At 53.6% G+C, this 19,059-nt stretch overlaps 1 protein-coding gene across 1 annotated transcript; it reads left to right on the top strand.

Moving 5' to 3' along the window:
• Nucleotides 1-102: 102 nt before the first annotated feature.
• PLAGL2 (PLAG1 like zinc finger 2) lies at nt 103-13,848 on the top strand. Its single transcript, XM_075563806.1, has 3 exons — nt 103-212; nt 5,605-5,961; nt 8,920-13,848. The coding sequence occupies exons 2-3, from the start codon at nt 5,702-5,704 to the stop codon at nt 10,148-10,150; spliced, it is 1,491 nt and encodes a 496-aa protein (XP_075419921.1). The 5' UTR covers nt 103-212; nt 5,605-5,701; the 3' UTR covers nt 10,151-13,848.
• Nucleotides 13,849-19,059: the final 5,211 nt, after the last annotated feature.

The raw sequence follows: 19,059 nt of genomic DNA on the forward strand, positions 1-19,059 counted from the left end.
CCCGCGCGCCGCCCGCGCACCGCCCCGGCCGCTCTAGCCCGCGGGCGGGCGGGACCATAGAGAACCCGCGGCACCGCCCCCTCCACGGCCGCCCGCTCGCGCGGCTCCCACAATGCACCGCACAATGGCCCGACCGCCGCCACTACCGGGGCCTGAGCGGGCCTGGCGGAGCCGGAGCGCGGCCCGGCCCGCAGCGCGGGGCCCTGAGCGCGGTGAGTGCCGGCGAAGGCCCCAGGGGACGGCGGGGAGCGGGGCGGGGGGACCGTCGTGTTGCTCCCGCGCGCCCGGCACCCGGAGCGGCGGCGCCCCTTCCTCGGGCCCCTCAGCGCGGTCGCCCACACCCCCGACTGGGGCCCCTTCTGCGTCAACCCGGGCCCAGTTACGCCCCCGGGAGACAGAAACTACCCCTGAACCCGATACCTAGGTCCAAGTGACCCGAATAAGCCCTCCTGGTCCCCTCCCTCAGAGACCTGGGGACGCAGCCCTGAGGGTCCCCCACCCCGACCCCAGGCTCCCTGGAGACGGAGATAACGCGCTGCAGACCTTCCCAGGAACCCGGGTCTGGGGGACGCAGATAAGCTGCACCTGCTCCCTCCCCTCGGACACGCCTACTCAGACCCACAGAACCCCCCTTTCCCACTCCAAATAGGCCCCTCACGACCGTCTTTTACTTTCCGGATCAGCACCGCTGCGCTAGAAGCTTCTTTCAAATACTTGGATCCGGGGGATCCAAATGAGCCCTATCTAGCCGCCGCGGCCATTCCGCCAAACCTTAGACATCTTCCATCCGGATGCCCGTTTTTGAGACTCTCTTGAAATCCAACGAATTAATTTCTTAGTATTCTCAACCCTAGAGTCCTCCAGGCCCATGATCCTCCTGAGGTTTTTGTCTTTTTGGGGGTGGGTGGGGTGGTCCTCCCTTGAAGACCCGGGTAACTTGCTCCTGGGTCCTTCCTTGCCAGACTTCAGACTTGCTCTGCCTTACCACCTCTGAGACACCCCCCTTGCCTCCCCCTCAGCCTCTTTCCTGAACTCCCACCCTTTCACTGGCCGCCACTCACTCCTCCCGTCTTTGGCAGACCGCGGGAATTGTACTTTTCCCACCGTCCCGCGGGATGGTCCCCCACTGGGCAGGGAAAGGGAAGCTGTAAGGCAGCGGACTGGGTGGGGGCGGGGGCGGGGTGGGCAACTAGCTTGAGGGAGTTGTCCTGGCTTGTGTGCTTTTCCACCTGTCCGCTTGGGGCTGATAGAGTCCAAACAGCCCCCAAGCCCACCCACCCCCCTTTTCCAAAGTGAGGCCACCAGGTGGAGTGGGGATGAGGGGCTGTCTGCAAAAAGTGAGGCGGTGGTGAATAGCAGCCATTTGCCCAAGGTCTCCCAGGAGTGGGAATCAGAAAAAGTGAATTAAGGGGACCCTGAAGAGGGCTCATCTATACTGGCCCAACTCTCCACCCGAGAGTAAATCCAACCCCTGTTAATCCTGTTTGATGTCTCTTGGAATGATGCAAGCCATTGAGACAGCAGTCTCCCTGTAATTTAATTCTCCCACTGCTTTGAGGAGAGGTGGGGGAGAAAGTGTGTGTGTGTGTTGGGGGGGGGGGAGAGCAGCGTTTAGTAGTGAATCTTTCCCTTTCCTCCCACTGTTTGTTTGCCTGCCTGCCAGCCTGCCTGGGCCTGTGTCTTTGGGATTTGTTTCTGGAGTTCAGGTCAGGACCCAGGTTTTTTGTTGTTGTCTCTCCCCCCCCCCCTTTAAGCCTATTTATAATTTCCCAATTGCTATTTTAGGTTCCGTTTAAGAGAAGGCTCTGACCCCCCTACGGCTGCTTGTGGGTGTGTTTCCTTCTCTTTGGCAGGTGTTGAATTGAGGTCTTCAGATCCCCAAGGAGCACTTGGGCCAGCCCGGAGGGATAAAAGCTATTTTAGGGTAGTCACTGAAGTGGAGCTATTAATCCTCTGTGGGTCTCACTCTGGTTAAGAACTCTCCCTCAGAGATTAACCCTTTCTTGCTGCCCCAACTGTCAGTAGTTTGGGGGGTGGGGTAGGGACCAAGCCTGGAAGGGAGAAACATGCAACTCAGTACACAGGCAAAGATAATCTTGCTCCCTTTTCGGAGGGTGCTCACCGTGGGTTTCTGCCCTTTGCTTACCTGACCAAAATAACCCTCACAGCAAGCCTGTGAGGTCAGTATTTTTAGGTTTATAGATGAGGCAACAGACATAGACTGGAGAAAGAACACAGTTTCTATAGGGATGATGTAACACTATAAAACCAGCTTCCCTCAGAGGGCAGCACGCATCATGGCAGACAGCCTGGGCAGCAGTGGGTCTCTCAGCATCCAGAGAGGCCCGGGGCACCATTTACAGCAGACATTCCTAATTTGGGAATGGAGCCTCAATAACAAGAAGAGGTTCTTGAAGTAAACCTCTGGCCCAGACAAGGTGCTGGAGGAAGAGAAAATAAAGTAGGGGGAGGGGGCCCAGGGCGAGTCTGCTGGCGAAAGGGGAAGACTGCATTCTAGGGAGTGTGGGAAGGGAAGGAAACTTGCTCTGTGGCCTGAGAAAGAGCATTGGGGGGTGGGGGGGAGGGGGCAGTACAACAGGACTCTTCAGGCCGCCGTGCAGGAAAGAGGCAGATGCAATTGAGGCCTTAGAGCGGGCACTGCGTGGACTCCACACACGTTTGAAGCCAGCCACTTTGAAGAGTCATTTCCTTCCTCCCCAGAATATCCTATGGGAAGGAAGTTAAAATACTCTCGAGATTGGGGGGTGCGGGGGCCCCAGGTTCAGCGAAAAGAAGGAGCGTACCCACAGGTCAGTGAGTGGCAGCCTTCTGATAGCAAGTCCAAGGTTCTCTCCATGCTGCCTCCCTCTTCAGACAGGTGCCAGGAGCAACCTCAGGCCGAAAACAGACGGAGTTGCACCAGCAACTGGGAGGGATTGTGTTTGTTTTATGGGAACAGGTTCTGTCAGCTTTGCCATAGTTGTTAAGTTCAAGCGTGAGACCAGAAGAGCAGCTTTGAGAGGGCAGCAGAATTCTTTTCCAGTTTTGCCACGGGAGAAGTCTGAAGGAACAGGGCAGCTCAGGAATCTCCCTAGTTTGGGGAGTCCACAGACAAGGCTCCCGTAAGAGGGACTAGAAACACCCCCCTCTTCCCCCTCCCCTCCAAGGGTCCCAAAGGCTCATAGTTTTGGTTTCTGACAGCCTGCCAGGGCTGATAGGTAAGGATCTGATCGTACCTTTCAGAGCTGAGGGGGCTGGGAAGAGGGGCTTGGCTACTGTTCTCTTTAAAGACTCAGCCCGGGAAATGCAGATCTAGGCGAGCACGTGGCAGCCACCCCTGCGTCCCAGAGAGCATGCCCCTTTCCTAGAAGCCCATTACTCACCCTTTCAGTAAGAGCCCGCTGAACATTTGTGCTTGTACAGGAGAACAGAGGAGGTCGATGTGTGGGAGGCAGGGGACGTACAGTTCTCTTTCTGAGTTTATGTGGAGTTTCCAGGCCTGTGCGTCCCTGTCACATCAGCCCAAATGATGCAGCTGGTCTCTCTTCCCTCAGCTCAGTGGTTCTCAACCTTCCTAATGCCACGACCCTTTCATACAGTTCCTCATGTTGTGGTGACCACCCCAACCATAACATTATTCTCCTTGCTACTTTATAGCTATAATTTTGCTACTGTTGTGAATTAGGCGACCCTTGTTAAAGGGTTGGTCCCCCCAAGGGGTCGTGACCCACAGGTTGAGAACCACTGCTCTTGTCCAATGTTCCACAGGTTGAGTGCATGATTTTTGGGGGGAGACCACAGTTTGCCTTTAAATGTGGGGGAGAATCTCCCTCTCACACACCAAAAAGTAGATGTGCACACTCATGGTGCTCGCCTCTGCTCAGTTCTGAGGTAGAGAGTAAGCGCTGGTAGTTTAAACGGGTAATTCCACCCTTGCAAAGGCTGAGGGAATTCAAACGAGGCAAGAAAGACATCAGAGGCCTTTGAGGTTTATAGGGAAGCTGGCAAGTACACTATGACGACGCGGAGGCTCAAGTGGCACTGGTTTTCAGCGCTACCAATTCCTCCCAGCACGTGATGTGCGCCAGATGTAGCTACCTTTCTGCACCTCGTTCTGGGCAAATCTCTGCCTGTGATGGGGAAATGTTTATCATGTTACACTGTGTGCTTCCTCAACAACAGGAGTGGTTTCCGAGCAGGACAGGGCACATGTTAATGATGAGCGAAGCTCTCTGGGCCATAAACCTGCTGATCCCATCATCTCGTTCCTGGCCATTCTGCCGGATGAAATGGCCACTGTAAGCAGCAGGTGCTAATGAGCTGAGCAAGCATTCTCTGGCCCCCCCCTATGCCCGAGTCCTTCCTGGGTCCTTATGGACAGTCTCCAGACACACTTTTGCACCCTTCACGGAAAACATCCTCATGATCCAATGTTGGTGTGGCTTTCTTTAGAGGGAATCCCCCTTTCGTAGCAGGCTGCTCTGCAGTTGGTGATCTGTGGCGAGCCTGTGCGTATGAGGTTCAATCTGTGGTCCCCCTTTTGATCATCAGTATGGTAATGGCCATCCCCCTGTCCTCTGAGTTGGTGCCAGGAAAGGACATGTACCACTCTTTGCTTGAGCCCTCCCAGCCCTATCCCTCCCCAGCCAGAGGAAAAGCTCAGTGGCTCGCCCCACTTTGGAAAGGCTGTGATCCCAGTTTGAGACTGGACATCCTGGGCCTTCGTTAGCCCCTGAAAATCAACTTGCTTTCATGGACTCATAGTTCTCATCTTAAAAACAATAATAAAAGGTAGAGATTCATTGGCTGGATGATAGGCATATGGAGCTGAAGCTAAAGACCGTCTTGAGTCCTTGAGGAATGTCTGTTCGAGGAAGCTAAGTAATTCTAATGTACCTCTGTTACCTGTTCATCATGGAGAAAGACACAGGTGCCATGAGGATCCAGAAGAAGAGTCACTTAGTGCCTTGGGGTGTTGGACAGACTGAGATAAAGAGACCCCGAGAGGTGGTAGGTAGTCTGTCAAGGTGAGCTGGTTCTGATGGAAGGAAATGCTAAGCGTCCACCATTGGTGCTTCCGACACACCCTAACCGTGTTGAGGTGCTGTGTGAGGGCTGATTTTTCAAGGTGCGTGTTTCTAAAGAAGGCTTCTTTTTCCTTTTCTGTTGCCTTTTGGGCATTTCCTTGCTCCTTAACAGCTTTGAGAAGAGAATTGTTGGATGAGGGGGAGGTAGGCTGAGAAGGCATTGCCATCGCGGAGTTTAGTAGGAAGGATGTAAAAGTGAAGTCAGATGGGAAAGGTTGGTGTTTTAGGGCTTGTACTTCCTCAGATGATCTCGTTTCTGACGAGGCTCGGGTGATACTAGCAGCAGCATCAATTCCAATGAAGCACTTGTGGCCAAGTCCTTTGCATCTGTCATTAATCTTCCTCCATCAGGGATTCAGCGGGTCAGGGTGCTCCCTTTATAAATGCACAGACAGTGCGGAGAAGTAAGGGATCTACTGAGAGTCACAGATTCCAAGCAGTAGGGCTGGGATTGGAATGGGGATCTGTCGGCCTCAGGGTCTCCAGCTCCCTAACACCAGGCATTCTGCTGTTGCAGGTGGAAAGACTGCTTTCTGAAGGCTGCGGTGGAGGCTGTGACAGAGCAGAGTGCCCAGGTGGAGAGCATAACATGGCCCTTCGCCACTAGCCTTGCCATGACCACATTTTTCACCAGCGTCCCCCCCTGGATTCAAGATGCAAAGCAGGAGGAGGAAGTGGGCTGGAAACTAGTGCCCAGGCCTCGGGGCCGGGAGACGGAGAGTCAAGTGAAATGCCAGTGTGAAATCTCGGGGACACCCTTCTCAAATGGGGAGAAGCTGAGGCCTCACAGCCTCCCGCACCTGGAGCAGAGGCCGTATAGCTGCCCTCAGCAGCACTGTGGCAAGGCTTTTGCCTCCAAGTACAAGCTGTATAGGTAGGTGACACTCCGGGACCTCTTCCTCCCCAGGGTTCCCAGAGACAGAACCAGACACCTGCCTCAAGGTAGGCCTTCGTTTGTACCCAAAGAGTGGAGGGTCATTTATCTCATGAGTGTTCCTTGGAGACCAACCAGGAGGGATAACTCCCTAAAAAAATACAGGGATTTTTTTTTTATTATTAAAACTGTCATCTCTGATGCCACTTCAGGCAGCCATGAACAATCTAGACCAGTGGTTCTCAACCTTCCTAATGCTGCAACCTTTTAATACAGGTCTTCATGTTGTGGTGACCCCCCCAACCATAAAATTATTTTCATTGTTACTTCATCACTGTAATTTTGCTAATTCTTGTGAATCGGGCGACCCCTGTGAAAGGGGGTTCGACCCCCTAAGGGGTTGCAACCCACAGGTGAGAACCGCTGCTCTAGACTGAGCATTCCTCACCAGGACTGTCTCCAACCCCATCGGTGTAGTGATGAAATTATTAGCTGGGAAGTACCAATCCGCTTCCAACTCTAGAAGAGCCTGTGGTCCTGTATGTAAACTTTAAAGTGTAGGCTCCAAGAGGGGAAGTCACTTTAACTACAAGTTCACATGGCTTCTCAGGTGCCAAGCTGAACTCCCGGTCCTGCAGGACCGATTCTATTGAACCAGTGGAGACTACTTACCATTTTTCTGGAGTCCCTGCTGCCCACTGGATCAGGGCCTGTTCGGAAATGCAGAAGCCAAGTGCCTTGCCTTACAGTGAGGTAGCCCGACAACTGTCCCAGGAGTGAAACGGGGGCAGGGTAGAATAGGGGCTCTGAGTCCTCCCCGTACCTTTCCATCAGATAGGTGTGAACATGCCCATCACACCTGAAATAGGGTCACTGCAGCCCTCCAGTGACCATTTCCCTACCCAGCTACAGACTGCCTGGCTCACACCAGGAAGCCGGAAAACGTGGCATTCCCCTGATCAAGGTGACTATAGACAGTAAGCCTTGGTCCCTCATTTGGAAGACACAGTTGCTAGGAAGGAGCTAAAGCAAGTGGCAGAGCAGTGTGGTGTCCTTCTCAGAAATGTCAGGTGTGGACTGTCAGGGCTATCTGAGGTTCCCTGGGAGTAGTCTCAGGGCCAGGAAAGGTCTGACTCCTACCATATACCACTGTGTGACCTTAGGCAAATTAGGAAACCCCTTTAGGCCTGGGTTTCCTGTCCTGCAAAGTGAGGTCAGTCGATGGGCACCTCCCCCTCCTGTGCTCTGTGCTCCGTGTCACAGGAGGTTAATAGTTGCCCACAGAGGCACAAGCATTCTTGTGCATGAGGGTAGTGGGTGTGTTTGTTATCCCTCAGGTAGGCAGGGTCACTGGGTGCTGTACTCCAGACAGCTGTGACATACCTGAGTACACCCAGGCTGCAGGAAAGTCTGTTTAATCAGGCCTTGGCCACTTACTGCTTGGCAGATGGGGCTGCCTTGTACCTGAGCCTCCTCATCTGGAGAAGCAGGTTAATGACAGCTCCCACAGGGCCGGGCAAACAGGAAGCCCTCAAAGTCTTGCTGAATTGACTGTGTGTATATGGGTGCTGTGCATTACCACTCCTGGACTCAAACCAAGGGACAGTGAGGTGCCAAGCCACAGAAAACTCTCTCAAAAAATCTTACAGGTTTACCTGTGAACCTGTAAATGGCACAAATAGGCTGGTAATGAAACATGAATTATTCTCCCACTCCAAGTCATTGCTTCTCTGTTCCCTGAGTCAGCCGTGGCTGGCTTGCTTATGTATCTTTTCTGAGACATTTAAATGTGTATCCCCTTACCTTTTTAATTTTCAAAAGGGATTTGTAGTATATACTTGCCCTTCATTGTCTAATTTTAAAAAGACTTATTTTTTTAGAGGAGTGTTGATTTATAAGAAGTTTGCTAAGAAAGTTGGGAATTCCCCTATGTCTCTGCTGTCAGTAGTGGGTTATACATTGAGCTGCTAACCACAAGGTCTGTGGTTCAGACCCATCAGTCACTCCTCAGGGTGGAGATGAGGCTGTCAGTTTTTATAAAGTTTTAAAGTAGCAGAAACCCAAAAGGGCAGTTCGACTTTATCCTGTAGGCTTGCAATTGGTTGGAATTGATTTGATGGCAGTGGGTTGGGGTGAGGTTCTCAGTTTCTACTATGATTGACCTCTAGTGTTTGTGGGGTACATTTGTGAGACTGGTGAAACAACTTTGTTACATTAGTACATAATTGACATTAGGATTCACTGTATATATAGCATGTGTCTTTATTTTTACACTTATTTTACACTTTTACACTTTATTTTACACTTAGTTTTTTTACATGATTCCAAATTCAAAAGGATTAGAAAGATTTATGCAGTGATCGGTCTCCCTGCACCCAGTTCTTCTCCCTAGAGGCACCAGGTGGTCATTTCTTATGTATCCTTTCAGAAGTTTTGTAATCAAATGTATATGTGAACATCCACCGTTTTATGTACATAATTCCATTCTATGGAGACCGTTCCCTCCCCACACACACACTCTTAATGTATTTAAGGAACTAGATACCCCTGGGTGCATATAAATCAGCCTCATTTTTTAAAAAGAGCCCTTTTCTGGATGTCCCTTAATTTAACCAGTCCCCTTTCCATGGACAAGAGCTGGCTATTGGCAGCAGTGCTGCAGAGGTTTGGCTTGGTAGAGGACCCCTTGTCCTCCGAGTGACCCAATAGCGCGGAGTCGCACAGCCCCTGTGGGCTTCTGAGACTATATGCAGAAAGCCCTTCTTTCTCCCCAGGAGCAGCTGGTAGTCTTAGATTGCCAGCCTGTGGTTAGCAGCCCACTGTGCCACCAGGGTGCCTTTCTAGGAGATGGTTGGTGTCATGGTTGTCACTTGTTCTGTTAGCAGGAACCTCAGTTGTTCAGCCAGCCCTTGTGATCTCTGGGTGTTCTCTGCTTTCTCTCCTGTCCTTCACCCACAGGCACATGGCCACCCACTCGGCCCAGAAACCCCACCAGTGTGTATATTGTGATAAGATGTTTCACCGCAAGGACCATCTGCGGAACCATCTGCAGACCCATGACCCCAACAAAGAGGCCCTCCGCTGCTCCGAGTGCGGTAAGAATTACAATACAAAGCTGGGCTACCGGCGCCACCTGGCCATGCACGCTGCCAGCAGCGGCGACCTCAGCTGCAAGGTGTGCCTGCAGCCCTTTGAGAGCACCCAGGCCCTGCTGGAGCACCTGAAAGCCCACTCCCGCCGGGTAGCAGGTGGGGCCAAGGAGAAGAAGCACCCCTGTGACCACTGTGACCGGCGCTTCTATACCCGGAAGGATGTGCGGCGGCACCTAGTGGTCCACACAGGCCGGAAGGACTTCCTGTGCCAGTACTGTGCCCAGCGGTTCGGCCGCAAGGACCACCTGACGCGGCACGTCAAGAAGAGCCACTCGCAGGAGCTGCTCAAGATCAAGACAGAGCCGGTGGACATGCTGGGCCTGCTCAGCTGCAGCTCCACAGTCAGTGTGAAGGAAGAGCTGAGTCCTGTGCTGTGTATGGCCTCACGGGACGTGATGGGGGCCAAGGCCTTCCCCGGCATGTTGCCCATGGGCATGTATGGTGCCCACATCCCGGCCATGCCCAGCACGGGCATGCCACACTCCCTGGTTCACAACACGCTGCCCATGGGGATGACCTACCCTCTGGAATCCTCGCCCATCTCTTCTCCTGCTCAGCTCCCTCCAAAATATCAGCTTGGATCTACCTCATACTTGCCTGAAAAATTGCCCAAAGTGGAGGTGGATAGTTTTCTGGCGGAGCTTCCCGGAAGCCTCTCTCTCTCATCTGCCGAACCCCAGCCCGCCTCACCTCAGCCGGCGGCAGCTGCGGCCCTCCTCGATGAAGCACTGCTCGCCAAGAGTCCCGCTCACCTCTCCGAGGCCCTCTGCGCTGCTAACATGGACTTCTCCCACCTCCTGGGCTTTCTTCCACTCAACCTGCCCCCTTGCAACCCGCCCGGGGCCACCGGAGGCCTGGTCATGGGTTACTCTCAGGCCGAGGCCCAGCCCCTGCTGACCAGTTTGCAGGCTCAGCCTCAGGATTCCCCAGGGGCTGGTGGGCCTCTGAATTTTGGGCCTCTGCACTCCTTGCCTCCCGTCTTCACTTCCGGCCTGAGCACCACCACCCTGCCTCGTTTCCACCAGGCATTCCAGTAGCCCCGAGGAAGCCCCTAGCTCGGTTGGCCCTTGGCTCCATCAGGGAGCCTCAGACCCCCGCCATCCTCAACCCCCCTGAAAGCAGCTGTGCGTTCAGAGCTGGGCTCAAAGGAAAACATCCCAGTGTCTGTACTTGTATGGAGCACTTGGTTTGGGGGTTCAGACTCTAGGATCCATACCAGGAGGAGCTTTGGCCCCTGCCCAACCCCATGAAAAGATCTCATTCCATAGGACTTCAGGTATTTTGACTTTTTTTTCCCTTCAACCTAAATCGGGAGCCACACTTAGCCCTCCTTTTCCAGAACCACCTTTCTCTGGAGGCGGGGAGGCCTCTTGAAGATGGCAGAAATGGTGAGGGTTTCCCTTCAGATGACCTCAGAGAGAGAGCAACCCCTCCTCCCCCGCCATGCCCTGTCTCCCTGCCAGAAGCCCCTCTTCTGGACTGCCCCACAGACCCGACAGCAGTACGTTTGGTCAGACCCTGCCTCCGAGGGCACTTGGCTCCGTAGTCTGCCTTCACTCAGCGGGCAGGAGATGGCCTCTGCCCTTCCCCAGCACCCCTACCCTCTGCACCAACAATTCCATCCTCAGTCAGTGTTGTTCAGCGACGGTACCGTTTACAGTCACCTCAGACACCATTTCACCTCCTTTGCCGATGCGAGCTATCTGTTAGCCTTAGAGTGATTGCAGTGGACGTTGTTTACACACCGTGAATCCATTCCCACCAGTCCGGCCCACTTGGCACCAGCCCCACCCGCTTGGTCCCTGGGGTTAACTGGAGCCCTGTTTACACGGCGGAGTCGGGTCTTGCTGACTTCTCTTCATTTGAGGTCACATTTTTCCCCCGTGGGGAAATAAACTGACTTTGGACTGCTTCCGTCTCTGCCATCTTCCCTGACCGCGTCAGTTCCCGCCCTCGTCGGCAGTGGCCACGGGAGACGAGCGAGAAGATCGGAGCAGTTCCTCACAGGCCCTCGAGTCTGTGCGTCTCCAAGTCCACCATGACCCGGCAGCCTTCCGCTTGGGAGCTGGAGAAGGGAAGCCAGGACAGGCACGCCCTGAACATCAGGAGGAGGCATGCTGGGCTCTAGGCTGACCTGACCCCTCATGTGTCTCTCCTAGCTGTCCCTTGCCCGAGCAGCTGGGGAAGCATCTTGTTGGAATTTGTGCTGTTGAAAGTGAGGACCGGGCACAGAGGACCGAGTCCCAACCTATGGCCGCATGTTGCCTCTGGCACTCAACTCCTCATCCTGTCTCCTCCGTGGACTCGGGGCCTCTGGGCATAGGCTCCTCAGCCCTCATCAAGGACTTTTCACCTTCCCCGGTGGGCCCCTCACTTTTGTCCCCAGTACCCGGCAATTTTCTTGCACCAAACGATTAGTTCTCTTCTGACTCAGAGGTGCTCCCCTGCAACAGATAGTGGAGCCCAGGCCAGAGCCCAGCCCAGCCCTTCTCTGCTTCATCTCAGTTCTGCGTGGGCTTGGCTCTTCCCACGGTGAGAGGGAGACTGCCCAGGGACCACCACGGTGGGAACCCCAGACCTCCGCTCTGATTCAGAAACACACTTCTACCTCTTTACAACTGTTAACTCCTACAGATGCAGCCAGCCATGTCTGGGCACCTCTCAGGCAGGTGCCCCCGCTGGCTTCTCCACTAGGGTTTCAGGATAAACTACCAAGGAACTGCCTCATCACTCAAACCTCATTCTCCTCCCAGACCCCCTGCTTCTGCTAGAAGTCCCTTTGTTTCCCTATCAGGAACCAAGCAGGTCCCAGCCCAGGCCAGCCCTCCTCATTTAAGGAGAGAGACTTAAAACGTCACTCCCCTGCCCCCTGGTCAGAAGCACTGTGAAGTGAATCTACCTGTGCATGGAGGCAGGGATACCTTAAGGGAAAAAAAAAAATATATATATATATATGTTAACTTGTCTGGTAAGCTCAAATCAGACTAGGCTACTTGCTTTTAAAAATGACTTTCAGTGAGCCCTAGGTACTAATTAAGGTTTCTATATATATAGAATCAAAACATCCTCCACCTTAGTAGGCAGCGCCCCTTCCGCATGCTGTGAGTGCTGTCGGGACGGGTGCTGGTGAAGGGGTATGGGAGCCTATTCTCTGTTGGGGCTCTGTTGCTGGGCCCTGGCAGCCCTCCTCTCACACCCTGCCCCTTCCCTTCACTCTTGGGTCACAGAGGCAAATGGGAAAAGGAGGCCTCTGCCTGCTTGCCACCCCCTAAATCCGCATCCTCCATTAATGATGCTGGTAAACCCGTCAGACATGCAAAGCCTCTTTAAAACCTGCTCACTGGGGCAGGCCCCTCGTTCCTCTTGGTCTCTTCCCTCCTCTCCCCAAAGTGTCCTCACCGTCCACTGTAGGGATCTCCCCATCACTGTGAACTTCGCTGATGCAGGAGAATGTTTTGTCTTTTTTTGGACCATGGCCACCAGCTGTTTGTTAAACCTCCCTTCCCCAAATTAAAAAAACAAAACAAAAAGGAAGCCTCATTGGCCTGGTTGTTGAAGGGATAAGAGTAGCTTTTTCTTACACTCAGTACTCAGACCCACTTCAGCACCCTTCCTGAGGCCCTGAGAAGCCTGTGTGCGTGCGTGCGTACAGGGCATCTGCCCAGACAGTAGACGTGACACGTGGCAATGACCAAACAGGGACCAGAAGGAAGAGATGTTCCCCTTCCCTGCCACCTTTCCTTGGCTCTGTCAGGCCCCTCATGCCCTCCACAGTAGCTGGTCAGGAGGCCCAAGGGGCGGCATGCCCAGATATGTCAGCTCAGATCTCTGCACCATCCTGAAGAGGCGGGAGACTGAAAAGAACACCAAGTTTGTTTGTTCCCCTCATGGCATTTTTGTTTGTGAAAATCTGGGAAGCAGGTGTAATTAATTTTTTGCGCATAGATACTGTCCTAAGTTGAAAATTTCCCCACTGCCTGGAACGTTCCCTCATAGTCCTTTAAACTCCTCCCCCCCCCCTTTTAGTAGCAGTTTTCTTGCCCCTTCCCCTCCCCTTTTATCTAGGAGCTGGTTTGTTTTTAACTGTTGCGTACAGGATCAATATTTTGCTTTTTAACAAGGATATTTATGTAATAAGAAACTTTGCCTTAGGCAGGTATTGGCCAGAACCACCCAGATTTCCCTGGGACCCCACCCTGGCCTCTCCTGGAGCTCTGAACCTGCTGTGGAAGGAACTGGCCAAGCCTGTCACCACTGGAGTCGAGGGTCTGGGGAGTGGGCCAGCATGCACCAGTCCCAACGGAGGACCCATTATGGTCATGTCTCCGTGGAAGGGTCTGGAAGTATTCCAGCACCATTCTTGTATCAGTAATGCAGCTGATTCTCCACCCCTACACTCCCCCACCTGGGAACATTTGGCTCAAGAATGAACACCTGCCAGGCCTCTTCTTGGGCCCTCGGCTCCCAGTGGCCCACCCAGGCTTTGGAGCCACCCCTTTGAAATGCCAGATTATTTAAAAAGAAAAAAAATACAAGACAAAAATCCTTCTAGCACTTTGTAAACACAGTGAATAACCTCTTGGAGTATTTTTTGGCTTTATATAAAACAAGGTTTTTATTGTAAAATATAAGTGCCATTAGAAAATGCACAGGGCGTATCTTTGTTAAAGTAGATTTTTCAATGTTTGACAGAATTACATTTTCATGGGGAAAAAAGTTTTTATAATGAAGTTGTTTATTAAAAACTTCTGAATGATGTGTTTTGCAGCTGTGAACCTCTCTTGACAGGGAAAGTTTGGGGGAGGGGGGCAATTGGAATCTCTAGACATCGGCAGAAGGTAGCCATTCCTCCCATGGGTACCTTTTACAAACCTCATACTTTGAAAGGAAATACTTTAAAATATCTTTGAGGTAGATGGCATCTTATTAATCATTCTTCATCATGCCAGGGTTAGAAAGGCCAAGTGAAGGTGCCTGTAAGAGGAAATGCCCAAGGTAAGAGCAGTCCTCAGGACAGGCCCAGTAGCTGAAAGGTGGGCTGTCTCTGCCTAGGAGATTGGTGTGGAGGCTATGGGAGACCTTTGACCCGAGGGCAGGAGAATCAAACGCATCTGCTCCAGGCTGACTCCTCTACCCTCTATCCCTCCTTTACCAACCGACCCCATCTGTCTCTCCCAAGTCTCTCTCTCTCCTCCCACCCCAGGATTGATAGCCTTTTGCAATGACTGCAGTGCTCACAGACAATAGTCATGATTATGGGATTGATTGGGGACTGGAGCACGGTACTAGTCCAGATGTGAAATGCACCCTTTTACCAGGAATGCTTCTTCTCAGCCACACCTCTAGTCCCTGGCCTCGCCACACAGCGCTCTCTCCCCTCTGCCCTGCTTGAGCAATGTTACAAAGCTGTGGCTTTGTTTAGCATAGATGCCCAAAGTGCACTCCACAGCCTGAAGGCAGTCAACCTTTAACTCCATGAGTCAACAAAAATGAGTTCCCTCAAATGCCTGGAGACTCCTCCACCCACAATGCCTAGAGACATTCACTGGGCTAGGAAGCCCACCACTGTCCTATGCTCTGGTTCTTGGTTCTGCCACCACTCCTCTAGCGTCAACACTTACAGGAGGTTCAGCAGGCAGGGATCTCGGATCCAGAAGATGTGGCTCTACTTAATGGTAATGAACCTGCATCCCGCTTCTCAGATGGTTGACTATACCCAGTAGGATGGCAAAATAGCCCAGTTTTGTTTTTAGTGACCCAGTTCTTGAGTTAATGTTGCAGGCTGATTTTTACAATCACAATTCTGTGAACAGCCACTCAAAATTGAATCATGTAATCCTATCAGCTTCTTCCCCCATCTTTTACCCAAACCTATTGGGAAAAGAGGAACTTACTCCGTCTACAGGAATTACGGACTGGTTACAAGAGCCACACGAAGTAGCTCACTGCATCACGCTGCCCTGTCTTGTGCAAGTGTGACTTCTATGTTGTGTCTCCAGAGCTCATTCACTCAGTGCTGACCAGGAAGAGAACGGGACCCTTCCCAGTCCCCATCAGAGAAGAGTCCTTTGTTCACATCTGCTTCACTGGTTCTGGAGGAGTTGTGTGCTCTTCTAGAACCAACGAGGGGAAAGCTGAGAGGAAGGGAGAAGTAATTTCCCAAAGGAAGTCCCAGGTGCTATGAGGATGAGAAGTGGATGTTGATTGTCCACGTAAGGAGAAAGACCTGCCTAGTCACCCCTTGCCTAAAGCCTACATTACTACGCGGCGGAGCTAGGACCTGGTCTGTCCTCTGTATGCTCGCCATCGGGTTCTGGCGAACAGAAGTATCACTTGATGGCATGCTCGCCATCACCATCCTGGGCCCTGTCCCTTATGCTGAGAGCCCCCTTGGCTCAGACTGAACTGGCTTCCTGTGGCCTGGAGCCAGGGTTACAGAGCGAGAGCTAGAGTGCCAAGCAGTGCCATTCACTCCTGGAGTCCAGCCCAAGTGCCATGGGACAATCAACATGTTGTTCATGTGCAAGCGCTCCGTGTTCGAAGCAATGGGCTGCTCCGGGAGCTCGCTGCCTGTTAGACCTGACCATTGTCAGCTGCCTGTCTGAGGGGCTGGTACAGAAAGGAATCCAGCTAGAGGGGGGGGGGGGTGACACCCCAGCCTGGCCTGGGGGCTCAAGTGGAGGAACCCACTTCCTGGGTGGGAGGAGGTGTGTGGCTCTGTGGAGCAGGTATCGGGCTCCCAAGTGGAGATGGGGGTGCTGAGCATAAGTTTGGGAGCTATGATCACAGGACTGTAGCTGTGATGGCCAGGGCTGGTCCACTAGGGACTTGGCTTATGGGAACACAAGACACCACCCCACACTACCACCCCAGTTTGCATTTGTGAGCTGGGTGGCATTGCCATAACCCCTGACCCTAGGATAACAGCGGTTCACCTCTTTCCAGCCATCCAGCTGGAAGCTCCAACTGCGTGGGAGAAACCAGGCAGACACCCGCCCTTGCTCCAGGTTTGTTCCATTTGTGGTGCCCATTTGAGTCTGGTCAGTCTTGCCAGAGGCACTTCTTGTGCCCTCTGTGTATACCTGAATAATTTCTCCTGTGTTAGTCAGCTGCCCCAAGGCTACAGTCCAGTGTGTGGCATGCGTCCCACCTGCCCACCCAGTTCTGGGGAAGAGAAGTCACCTGGTACAGTGACTTTGAAAATTGTGTCTGCATGACCAGGACTTGGGTCTTGTCAAGGCTCCCTGCTGGGGTCACCTTGCTCTTCTCTATCAGCTGCTACACTCCTTAGTGCGCACCCGGCTGGCCACCAGGTCGAGGGGGATTTGTGGTGCCCCCACAAGACAGGATCAAACCTCCCTCCCCCCGTGGGGTCCTGAGCCTGTAACTTTTCACGGGGATAGAAAGCCATGTCTCTCTCCATGGATGGGATGGTGATTTCCAACTGTGGTAACCAGTATGCCATCAGGGCTCCAGCCCCATTGCCAGCCCCCTACTAATCCGGGGAACTGGTCAGTGCTTGCAGGACAACCCCTCTCCCCCCACCCCCACTCCACCACCATCACCACCCTACCGCCCCCAGGTCCCAGCCCTTGTAGCCAGAAAGACCCTAGCAGATTATATCTGTAAAGGGTGGGCTCAGGGGGTAGAGTGTGCCCCGGAGGAAGAGACTGCACCTCCCCATTCACTGGCCCCTCCTACTCCCTTTCCCAGCACCCAGAGACCCCACTGGGGAGTGACAGATGAGGGTATGGCGGACGTTGTGAGCCATTGCCATGGATCCTGGGGTCACCGCACCTGCCCCAGAGCACACCCCTGCAGGCAAGAAGGCTCACAGGCCTGTGGAGCAGAGGGGTAGGGGGGCTCAGGTGGGAGCCCATGGGCAGGTGACTGAGAAGGATGCTGTCTTCCTGGAGCAGCAGGTGGCACTGGGAGGGAAGATGGAGGTTTGGGCCTGATGCCCCATCATGGACCCACTGGTGGCCCTCCAGTGGGAGCGCTCAGGCCACCGGGCCTACCTCTGGCTGGAGTGCAGCTTCGGGTGCATGTGCCAGCTCCACCAAGCCAGGGGGAGCTTGCTTCATCATACAACACATTCTCACCTTTGGGGCCTGGCTCTGTGAGCCATCCACAACTGCACGATGAAGACATGCCGGCTACCCTATGAGCTGGGAGGGGAGGGAGCACCGCTGCAAGTGCAAACTCCGATTCTGGAGCAGCCCTTAGTTCCCGAACGCCATCTTGAAGGATTATGAATGCAGATCCTCGGGCTGCTTCATGGCCATTGCCACTCGCATCTGCGCACGCCCCCCCCCCCCGCCCTGGTCCAAAGGCACCCAGACACCATCCGTCCACAGCTTCTTTAGCTGCTTCTCCCAGTTCTGTCTCCCTAACGCCAAGGGGCTGCTCGGATTATTAGCCGACCTGTGGCCCAACCCACTGCAGAGCTACCTGCTGGAGGGCAGGTAACCCCAAGCAGCCACAGGCCTAGCCCAGTGGCCCGTTGAGGTCCCCCCTAGGCCCTTTGGCTTCCAGCGGCGCCAAGTCCTGCTCTGGAACATGTTCCCTACAGAGCATCCCCTCCCGTGTCCTCCCATGGAGCATTCCCCCATCTGCCCTTGTGCCTTCTCTGGAGTGTGGTCTGCACCTTTCCAAGTGGCCTCTTGGCTATCACCCTCATGGCCTGGACCTATCTGACCACGGCTGCCCAACCACTTTTTGACAGGGTACCCGAGGAGGCATGACAAGGAAAACCAGTGTGGGTTTGAGGACATGGCTCCCTGGGCTTTGCCTTCCTGCTGGCTGTCCACCAGACCTGAGCATCCCATGGCTTCAGGACCCCGGAGCAGGCCTCTCCACCAGCAAGGTGCCTCTGTTGGGCATTTGGGAGACCGGATATGCAGCTGGCAGACGAAGCAGCGGCAGGACATCTGTGGTGGTGACTCTGTTCCTGTGTCTGGCCTGCTTCGTGGCCTGCTATCTACTGTCAAGGTTTGCTATGCCCCTCGAGTACCTGGCATGGCCTTGGTATGGGCTTTGCTCAGGCTGCCATCAACTCTTCCTGAAGCCGGAATGACCTGTGGGTCCAAGGGAGCCCTCTGCTAATGCCCAGACCACCAAGCCTCCAGATACCCTGCCCAGCTGGCATACCCTCCAGGCCCAGGCAAAGGCATGGTTCTCTTCCAGGAGTTACCTTCCTGGACACCCAGAGCTGGACTCAGACCAGACCGAGGCCCTCTGCCTCAGTGCTTTCCAGCTGTGACAGGGGGGGCGTGGAGGTAATGGGAAAGGGTATATCTACAGCTGTTCAGAAACAGAAAACACAACAGAAGCAACAAGCTTTTTACAAAGGGCTAAGGAGACAGGCTTGCTTGTCAGTGTCTCCTTTGCCCCCTCTGCCCATCTAACAAGGCTTGATTTGCAGGCCTGTGACCTGTCTCCTTTCTGGGGACTGCTGAACATATCCCAGTTCTTCACACGGAGGAAGGCCTTGGCTATGCTCCAAGGTCCTGGGGTGGGAGCCTGTGGGTGGAGGGAAGAGGGTCCTGGGTTTTCCTGCCTTTTTTGGTTCATCAATGGCGTAGCAGTTACATATTGAGCTGCTAACCACAAGGTTAGCAGTTCGAAACCACCAGCTGCTTCACCAGAGAACAAGATGAGACTTTCAGCTCCTGTTAAGAGTGACCGTCTTGGAAACCCACAGGGACAGTTCTACCTGTCCTGTAGGGTCACTATGAGTTGGCATCGAGGTCCTCTGCCTCGTGTGCTCAGCCTCGCTAGCTCACTCTCTCTCCAGCTACCACCTCAAGAAGGTAGTCGGTGCTCTGTGTTTTCATTGCTTTGAAGTAAGACCTTATGTGTCCCCTTGTCTTGTCATCCTGCTGGGGAAGTCCAGGTGCCCCACCTGCTTGCTGCATTTCCCTGAGAACATTTATAGGCACATCAA

The sequence above is a fragment of the Tenrec ecaudatus genome, chromosome 12, assembly GCF_050624435.1.
Source record: "Tenrec ecaudatus isolate mTenEca1 chromosome 12, mTenEca1.hap1, whole genome shotgun sequence".
NCBI classification, from domain to species: Eukaryota; Metazoa; Chordata; class Mammalia; order Afrosoricida; family Tenrecidae; genus Tenrec; species Tenrec ecaudatus.

Coding starts and splice junctions, on each gene's coding strand:
- PLAGL2 (XM_075563806.1), top strand. CDS start 5,702: ATGACCACATTTTTCACCAGCGTCCCCCCCTGGATTCAAGATGCAAAG. Junction 5,962..8,919: donor TCCAAGTACAAGCTGTATAG/GTAGGTGACACT, acceptor CTTCACCCACAG/GCACATGGCCACCCACTCGG.